At 34.9% G+C, this 10,473-nt stretch overlaps 1 protein-coding gene across 1 annotated transcript in view; it reads right to left on the bottom strand.

The window, feature by feature from the left end:
- MTMR9 (myotubularin related protein 9) overlaps window positions 1-10,473 on the bottom strand; it is a 61,062-nt gene that overhangs the window by 29,800 nt on the left and 20,789 nt on the right. The window contains exon 4 of the mRNA XM_077769709.1: window positions 1,705-1,878. Coding sequence (XP_077625835.1) covers window positions 1,705-1,878 — 174 coding nt within the window. The remainder of the gene's footprint in view (window positions 1-1,704; window positions 1,879-10,473) is intronic.

The following is a 10,473-nucleotide window of genomic DNA, read 5'->3' as shown; positions in this document are numbered from 1 at the left end:
ACCCCCCGCCCATCTCCCCTGCTCATGCTTTCTCTCTCTCTAAAATAAAAAGAAAAAGAAAAAAATTATAAAGAGAAAAGCCACCAACGGTAAAACAAAGTTTATGTACTATTCTTCTTGTTTGGGGAATCATTTTTAATACCTTGAAAGCTGCCTATTATTTATTCTCCTGTTACCCTCCTCTTTCATCCTTTTCAGTATTTCAGGACCTAGAAACTTATTTCCAAAGACCATCAACTATATATTTTGAAAGGTTTGATTTTGAAACTTTTCTCGAGAAATCAATAGCATACAGATCTCTTCCTTGGTGAATGGTTTAGAGTTATTTCAATTTCTCCCCATAATATATGCTATTCTTAACTACCTTGAAATTTAACATGATCAAGAAAGGTCATCCTGAGAATGACAATGGCTAACTCCCAGGCTGCGCTAACCATGTAAATGGACACACATTTATTAATTATGGATAAAATTAATATCCATTTTTAAATGCTCTGTAATGAACTCTAACAAATAGAAATACTACTATGCAAATGGGATAGATGACCTGATGCCAAAGTAGCAAATATTTTGGAAATCTTTTTACCCAAATATCCATGCTTGACTTATTCTCCAGGGATAAAAAGGGCAAATGGAATATGACTATAACTTATCTACTACTTTACTGGTGATTTCATTTTTTTAATGGTTTTTTAAAAATTTATTTCTGAGAGAGAGAGAGAAACAGCGTGAGCAGGGGAGGGTCAGAGAGAGAGGGAGACAAAGAATCTGAAACAGGATCCAGGCTCTGAGCTGGCTGTCAGCACAGAGCCTGACGCAGGGCTCAAACCCACGAACCATGAGATCATGACCTAAGCTGAAGTCAGACACTTAACCAACTGAGCCACCCAGGTGCCCCACTTTATTGGTGATTTCAAAATGAGAAGCTGAGTTTACTGACTGAGAGAAAATAAGAGGACAGAAACAGATTTAGAAAATATTTAGGAAACATACATACAGCAAGCACTATTCAACTACTGACTCCTGTGTTTACTTAAATTGTAACTAATAACAAGTCACTCTTCTCCTTTTTGAAAATAAAAATGCTCAATTTACCTTTTAAGGGAAATTTGGTAAAAATAATTTAAAAAAGAATTCTACCATTATTCTGGTCAGAGAAATTTATTTTTCCACCTAACAGGGTTATTTTAAGTATCAAATGAACATCAGTTCCCTTAGTACTGAGTCCTTAAGATAAACCTATCTGGGATGCCTGGGTGGCTCAGTTGGTTAAGCGTCTGACTTCGGCTCAGGTCATGATCTCACAGTTTGTGGGGTCGAGCCCCGCATCAGGCTCTGTGCTGACAGCTAGCTCAGAGCCTGGAGCCTGTCTTCAGATTCTGTGACTCCCTCTCTCTCTGACCGCCCCCCTGCTCATGCTATCTCTCTCTCTCTCTCTCAAAAATAAATAAAAACATTTAAAAAATTAAAAAAAAAATCTATCTGGGCTTTCTAATTTTGAGCAGAATCATGAAAAGAATTCAAAGTCATATCCTACTCACAGAAAACACTCTATTCCTGATTCCCCTAAAGTTTAAAAGAAGGAAGTTCTAGCAAGGGAGACTAATCACATCAATGAACAAGTACACAGAAAGTGGCACATTTCTAAGGAAAGATCTGCAAAGAAGCCTTGCAGCAGATGAAGCAGCAGTACCGTACACTTACCATTCCATTTTTTTTATGGTAATAGCTGAGTACTGGGAAGCGTCCTCCATGCCGAAATGTAGCTACCTTCCGAAGAGCTTCATCATCAATGGATTTGGGCACTATGACAATTGGCGGGTAAGAAGGACAGACAGCAAATTCCTTATTGACATAGCTTAACCTCCATTCACTGGTCTGAAAAACAAAAAATACTTCAAAGCTAAGCAAGTATCCCAATGTTACAAAATAATCTGAAAAACATAAAGGACCTTAGAGATCAATTTTCATACAATGAAGAAGCCATCTCTTGGGCATTTAATATAAGGATACCTAACCCATACTTAAAGGAGTTCTATTCTTTAGAGTCAGTTTTCTGCATTGCTAGGTATCCTCCATTCCTAGAAAGTGCTTCCTTATATTGAGCAAATGTGGCTCTGTAACTTCCTCTATTGTTTTCACCATGGTTTCAGTGCTGGTTCCCTATTTCACATGGCATCCTATTAAATATGTGAAAGACAGCTGTTTCCCCCTTACTCGCCTATTCTCCAAGTTAAATATATTATGTATATTTGTGATTATCAAGGCCAACATCATCCCATTCATCCTTTTTTGAGTAGCATTTACTTTATTTTTGGTATTCTTAAGTATAGCAACAGGAAGACTGTAATATTCCACATAATGTTTAACCGATAACAATAGAGCTACTACCTATATTAAATCCCTTGTTCCTGTTATTTAAAAATATAGAAAGACTGGTAATATCTTTATTAAAACCATAACAACTTAATAGAAAAAAATTATACTTAGGAATCAATGAAATAATTTCTAACTCAATATACTGAGGACTAAAAGTATACAATACAAAATTATCAAATGACAACTTATTTTAAACATCAAAAATAAAAACCATTTGAAGACTATAAAAAAAACTTTTTATAGTTAAAAAACAAAATTATGCATATGCAGATTTTGATACATTCCGATAAATCAGATTTGGCCTAACATACTGGTCATGAGTTGCATACCAGAAGGATAAAATCGAAGTATTTTCAACATACTATAGGAAAAGAAAATATTTTTTAAAACTCCCTTTACAAGACATAATATATTGTTTAACTCTCTACCAATTTTAAATTTCTAAAAGATTCATTGCTTTTATTTTTTATTTTTTTATTTTTTTCTTCCTTAAATAGTTTATTGTCAAGTTGGCTTACATATAACACCCAGTGCTCACCCCAACAAGTGCCCTCCTCCATGGCCATCACCCCCCTTCCCCTCTCCTGCATCCCTATCAGCCCTCAATTTGTTCTCAGCATTCAAGAGTCTCTCATGGTTTGCCTCCCTCCCCCTCCCCAACTATTTTTCCCCTTCTTCTCCTGCATCGGCCTCCGTTAACTTCCTCCTATTCCACCTATATGTGCAAACATGGTATTTGTCCTTCTCTGCCTGACTTAGTTCGCTCAGCATAACACCCTCCAGTTCCATCCATGTTGCTACACATGGCCAGATTTCATTCTTTCTCATTGCCATGTAGTATTCCATTGTATAAATATACTACATCTTCTTGATCCATTCATCGGCTGATGGACACTTAGGCTCTGTCCATGATTTGGCTATTGTTGAGAGTGCTGCTGTGAACATTGGGGTACATGTGCCCCTATGCATCAGCACTCCTGTGTCCCTTAGGTAAATTCCTAGCAGTGCTATTGCTGGGTCATAGGGGAAAAAGATTCATTACTTTTTTTAAAAAAAGGGAATTTACCTGTTTCCTGCTCACTTCCATCTCATAATTCCCTTTCCCTATAGGTAACCATTTTTAACTCCTATACCTTTTTATTTCTCCAAATAAAATTTACCTCCAATTTCTAAATAATGTGATTATACTGTTACTTCTTGAATTTCACTATGAGACATTACTTACTGATTTCCTACTCTGGAGAATGGTATGATCATCCACTGACCTACAATGGCACTTCCAGCATATATTAAGTTTCCAAAAATAGAGGGGTCTCCATTCTGTCCCACTGGTTATTGTAGAAAGTCCCATAGCTTTTAGAGTAAACTTGATATTTAGTAGGCTAAGTCTCCTCCTTCCTCTTTTTTGTTTTTCCAGAGTACCTGAGCTGCTCCATGCAACTTTTATCTAATTTCATATAAAAACCCACTGTGGTTTAAACAAGATTACATTGATTTTACAGATTCACTTAAAGACAATTACATCTTTAAAATATTCAATCTCCCTGTCCATAAGCATAGTGTCTCTCACCTTTTTAAAGCTTACTTTTTTCAATAAAGCTGTATAATTCTCTCAGTAAAAGCCTTGCCTATCTTTTCTTCGATATATTCCTAGAAACCTTATAGTTCTGTTGCATTTTAGTTGGATGTTTTTCAAAATTGTGGATAGTGTAGCGAAATGCTTAAAATCTCAAGATTCTTTGTTTCCTGGGTAGACAAGCACATAAGCAACAGTGACAGTCTTGCTTCCTTCATTTCAATCTTTGTATCTTTTATTTTTCCTTCTTGTCTTAATGAACCAGCAACTAGTGGTGGTGGACATCCTTGTCTCATTCTTGAACTTAAAGAGAATGATCAAAGGTTTGCTTTTTGTTATGTTTTTGTTTGGGGTAGCTTTATCAGACTTATCAGGTAGCATTTATCAAATTATATAAATTCCCTTCAAATCCAATTCAGCTAAGAGCTTTTATCATAAATAGATGTTTAATTTTATCCTTTTTTTTCTATTCTAATTTTATTACACCAGATATGTAGTTTGTCTTTTCTCTCTAACTCATTTTGTGATATTCTCTTTGCCTTACAATTTAATAGCTGGACTACAACACATCTAAGTAAAGGTTTCTTTTTCATTGTCTTGCATACTGTTTGCTGGTACATTTTAATCTAAGAGTGTGTGACTTTCATCAATTCTGGAGAACTCTCAACCATTACCTATTTGAATAGTGCCTTTTTTCCATTTTCTCTATTACCTTCTTGAACTCCCACTTGATAAATATTGGATCTTCTCCTTTTATCATTCATAAACATAAAACTTCTCTGTCATTTTTCCCATCTTCCTTGTTTCTCTGCTCTGTACTCTGAGCAATTACTTCAGATTTGTATTCTAGATCACTAATTCTCTGTTTCTAATCAGCTACTTAATTTTACATTAAGTTTTTCTCTTTTTAATCAATTTTGAGATTTTATTATTTGTATGAAAAAATAAACTAGATCTATTTAGAGTGCATGATTTCATGACTCTTGACAGTTGTATACACCCAGGAAACCACCAACACAATCAAGATAACAAACTTTTCAATAATTTCTCACAAAAATCCCAGGTATATTTTTGTAGTCCTTATCTTCTCCTCCACATCTCAAACCTAGGAAATCAGTAATCTGATTTCAGTCACTTTTGGTGTTGTATCTAAAAAATCTTTGCCTAATCCAAGGTCATAAAGATTTTCTCTCCTGTGTTTTCTTCAAGAAGTTTTATAGTTTTAGCTCTTATTCCATGTGTCTGTAAGTCTACCCTTATACCAATATCACACTCTCTTGATTATTATAGCTTTATACTAAGTTTTGAAATCAAATAATGTAAATCCTTTTTTTTTTTTTTTTGGCTATTCTAGAAAATGTGCATATAATATATATGTCAGAGAAAATGTTAGGATAATTTTGCAATTTCTATTAAAAACATCTATTGGAATTTTCATAGGAATCACACTGAATCTATAAAGCAATCTGGAGACAACTGTGATTTTAATGAGAGGTCAGCAAAGAATAGTCCACAAGCCAAATCCAGCCCACTACCTGTTTTTATAAATAAGGTTTACATAGCACTACCCATTCAATGGCACGTTATCTATGGCTGTTTTTACACTACAACAGCAGAGTGGTGTAGTTGTAACAGAGACTACATATTTAGTAGTCTCTAAAGCCTAAAATATTTACTTTGTGGTCCATTACATAAGTCAGCCCACTACTGATCTTAAGGGTATTGTCTTCTAATCCATGAACATGGTAGATCTCTCCATTTATTTAGATATCCCTTAACTTCACAGCAATGTTTTGTGTTTTCCAATGTACAGAACCTATACTTCTTTTGTTAAATTTATTCCCAAGTATTTTATTCATTTTCAGATTGCTTGTTGCCAATACAATTAGTTTTGGCATATTTAATTGATCACCCTTGCAAAACTTGCTTTATGAGTATTTTATTGATTTCTGATTTAATTTTTATTACTTCATTCTTTCTAGTTACTTTGCTCTTTTTCTTTCCGTAGCCTAAGTTGGTGATTTTAGAACTTTCTTCTTTTTTAACCTAAGCATTTAAAGCCACAAGTTTTTCTTTAAATTTTAGCTGTACTGCACACATTATGATACTGCATTTTTATTATCATTCAGTTCAAAATATTTTCTAACCTCCCTTATGATTTTGGTTTTTGACTCATAGATTATTTACAAGTATTTTGTTTAATTTAAAAATATTTGACATATTCCTAACTACCTCAGTGTTACTGATTTCTTTTTTTTTTTTAACCTTTATTCATTTTTGAGAGAGAGAGATAGACTGTGAGTGGAGGAGGGTCAGAGAGGGAGACACAGAATCCGAAGCAGGTTCCAGGCTCTGAGCTGTCAGCACAGAGCCCGACGTGGGGCTTGAACCCATGAGCAGTGAGATCATGACCAGAGCTGAAGTCGGATGCTTAACTGACTAAGCCACCCAGGTGCCCCTATTGATTTCTACTTTAATTCCTTTGTGGTCAGAGATTACACATTGTATGGTTTCAATCTTTTTAATACTGAAATTTATTTAATGGCCTTGCATACAATCTCTCCTGGGGAACATACCATGTGCTCTTGAATACTGTATATATTGTACAGAAGTTGGGAGTGGCATTCTATAAATATCAGACAGTGTTGTTCAGATCTTCCACATTTTGTTTTGTTGTTGTCTAGTTGTTTTGTTTTAGTCTAGTTGTTCTGTTAATTACTGAGAGAGCAGTGTTAATAATCTCATACCGTGATCACAGAATTACTTATTTCCTCTTCCACCAATTTTTGCTATGTGTACATGTATATATATAGATATATAACTAGTTTTTTATCTTTATTATTATTATTTTAATTCCAGTTAACATACATTGCTATATTAATTTCAGGTGTACAATATAGTGATTCAACAATCACACACATCACCCAATGCTCATCATGATAAGGGCACTACTTGATTCCCATCACCAATTTCACCCATCCCCTTACCCACCTTCCTTCAGGTAGCAGTCTGTTTGTTCTCTGTAATTAAGAGTCTGTTTTTTGGTTTGTGTCTCTCTCCTTTTTTCCTCTTTGCTCTTTTTTGTTTCTTAAATTCTACTTATGATTGAAATTACATGGTATTTCTTTCTCTGACTGGCTTATTTCTCTTATCAATGTACTCTTTACTAGATCCATATAGTTGCAAATGACACGATCTCATGACTATATATTCTTTATATCTATAAGCCTATATCTATTTATCTAAATCCATATACATATATCCTACTTCTTTATCCACTCATCAGTGGAAACTTGGGCTGCTTCATAATTTGACTCTTACAAATAATGCTGCTAAACATGGAGTGTATGTATCCCTTTGAATTAGTGCTTTTGTAGTTTTTAGATAAACATCCAGTACTGGACCATAGGGTAGCTCTATATTTAACTTTTGAGGAATCGCCATATTGTTTTCCAGAACGGCTGCACCAGTTTATAGTCCCACCAACTGTGCAAGAGGGTTCCCTTTTCTCCACATCTTTATCAATGCTTTATGTTTTTTTGTGTTTTGAGTTTTAGCCATTTTGACAGGTTTTAGCCATTCTGACAGGTGTGAGGTGATATCTCATTGCTTTAATTTTAATTTGGCTGATGATGAATGATGTTGATCATTATTTTAATGTGTCTGTAGGTTATCTGGATGTCTTCTTTAGACAAATAGCTGTTCATGTCTTTTGTCCAGTTTTTAGCTGTATTATTTGGATTTGGTGTGTTGAGTTGTATCAGTTCTTTTTATATTTTGGATACTAACCCTTTATCAGATATGTCAGTTGCAAATACCTTCTGCCATTCAATAGGTTTCTTTTGTCTTGTTGATTATTTTAGTTTTAACTTCCCAAACTTTTATTATTATGGAATGACCCTCTTTGATATTTTGTGTTTTGGAGTATTTATTTTAATCTGGAGTTAATGCAGCTACTTCTGCTTTTTTATTGATGGCATGTTTTCCCATTTATTTATTAATTTATTTTCAACCTATGTCTTCATATTCAAAATACTTCTCTTGTACATGGCTTACATTTGGATCTTTAATTCATTTTTTTAATTCATTCTGACAATCTTTGTCTTTCAATTGGGAGTATTTAGCTCATTAATACTAAAATAGTTGTTGATATGGTTGGAATTTAGGCTAGCATCTATTCTCTGTCCCTTCAGTTTTTATTGCTATTTTTTCTTTCCCACTTTCTGTTAGATTTAAATACTTTTTAGAATTCCATTCTAAATTATGTATTAACTTTTTAAAGTATACATCTTCACATTTTAAAAAAAGGGATTGTTCTAGGACAGTGGTTCTCAACCAGGGGTGATTTTCCAAAGGAGTAACATTTGTCAATGTGCGGAGACAACTATAGGTGTGGGAGAAATGAATTCTACTGGCATCTAGTGGTGCCAAAGATGCTGTCAAACATCCTACAATGCACAGGACAGATTCTCACAGCAAAGAATTATCCAGTGTAAATGTCAACAGTGCCAAAGTACAGAAACCTTGCTCTAGGTATTATAATATATATTTTTAACTTAAATATGTGCCCACATTATATAAAATGTAAAAACCTTAAAACTGTACAAGTAGATTTATCCAACCACCCCATACCAGTCACCTTTAGTGCCATAGTTTCCAAACAGAATACGTCCACCTACCCTATTAACATCACAGAGGCAAGCTGTAGCCTTTATTTAAATAATTGTGTATATTTTAAAGACATTAAAAAGGAAAAAAATCACCTGCTGCATTTACCTAGGTGTTTAGCATTTCCAATATTCTTCAATAATTCTAAATATTCAAGTTTCCCTTTGCCATTATTGCCCTTCAGTCTGAAAAACTTCATTTAACATTTCTAAAGTCTTCTTGGCAACAAATTCTTAGTGTCCTTTTAGCTGAAAATGTTGTCTCAACTTCATTCTTGATAGATATTTTTATTACATACAAGACTCAAGGTTGGCAGGTTTTGTTCCTTTCAGCACTCTATAGTTTTCCCGTCTGACTGCCATATCTGATAAACAGTCTATGTTCATTTAAATTGTCTCCGTATATGTAACGTGGTGTTTTTACCTGGCAGCTTTCAAGATCTCTTCATCATTGTTCTTTGATGGTTTGACTACTATGTGACTATGCATGGTTTTCTTCCTATCTATCCTGTCAGGGGCTTGCTGAACTTTTTGAATTTATATTCATTCATCCAATCTGGAAAGTTTTAAATATTATTTCTTTAAATGTATTTTCTACCTTATCTCTCTAGTGTCTCCTTCTCATTCTCCAATTACACATGTGCTAGACATTTTGATATTGTCTCACATATCTCTGAGGCTCTGTGAATTTTTTTATAACTTCTACCCTCCCTCTTCTTTCTACTGAATAATTTCTATGGTTCTAATTTCAAGTTCATTGGTTCTGTCTTCTGTCATCTCTGCTTTTTGGCTCATCCAGTGATTTTTACTTTCAGACATAATTTTCAAAAAGCTCTAAGAGTTCCATTTGATTCTTTTTAATATTTTCTATTTCTCTGTTGATATTATCTGTCTTTTCATTGGTTTCATGCATATTTTCCTTTATGAGAAATTGGAGAGTTTTAAGAGCTGCTTTAAAGTAAGTCTTTGTGGGGTGCCTGGGTGGCTTAGTCGGTTGGGCGTCCGACTTTCGCTTAGGTCATGGTCTCGCGGTTCGTGGGTTCGAGCCCCACGTCGGGCTCTGTGCTGACTGCCAGCTCAGAGCTTGGAGCCTGTTTCGGAGTCTGTGTCTCCCTCTCTCTCTGACCCACCCTTGTTCACGCTGTCTCTCTCTCTCTCTCTCCTAGAAATAAAAATTTAAAAAAAAAATTAAAAAAAAAATAAAGTAAGTCTTTGTGTGATGATTTGAACATCTGACCCATTTTGGGGTTGGTTACAATATCCTAGCTCAATTTGAGATTGTATCCTGAACACTGTGAATGTTATGTTGTGAAAACTCTGCGTTCTGTTACAGTCCTCTGAAGACAGTTAATGTTTTCTGTTTCAGTAGGCAATTAACCTCATTAGATTTAAACTGCAAATTCTGTCATACCTGAGGTAAATGGCAGCTTAGCTCTTGGTTTTGACTGCCCTATGCAAGCAAGATTTAAGATCAGCCAGAGGTCCAACGCTATATACAGAATCAAAGTTCCCCTTCTTTGGCTCTCTGGTTACCCCAAACCATTTACCTGGCTCCTCCCACCAGAAGAAAGTGGGCTTTCTATTGGAATGTTAGCTGTTTCACATTATCAATGCCACAACTATGCTGACCTGAGGACAAAGCCCCCCAAACAGAAATCTCACTCTGCCATTCACTTTCTCTATGTTTTACACCTCCAAAATAGGCTGCTTTCTGTTCAACTACCCGAGCTTTCAGATGGTAGTTTTTTGTGTTTCACTCATAGTTTGTCATCAATCTCTGCAGGAGGTCTTGTCAGATAGGAGCTACTCAATCAAGAGCAGGATCTCATCACCTTTTTAATATACAATTTC

The sequence above is a fragment of the Crocuta crocuta genome, unplaced genomic scaffold (assembly GCF_008692635.1).
Source record: "Crocuta crocuta isolate KB4526 unplaced genomic scaffold, BGI_CrCroc_1.0 scaffold551, whole genome shotgun sequence".
Classification (NCBI taxonomy): domain Eukaryota; kingdom Metazoa; phylum Chordata; class Mammalia; order Carnivora; family Hyaenidae; genus Crocuta; species Crocuta crocuta.
The sequence above is the reverse complement of the archived record's forward strand: the minus strand, read 5'-3'. Positions and strand labels throughout refer to the sequence as shown.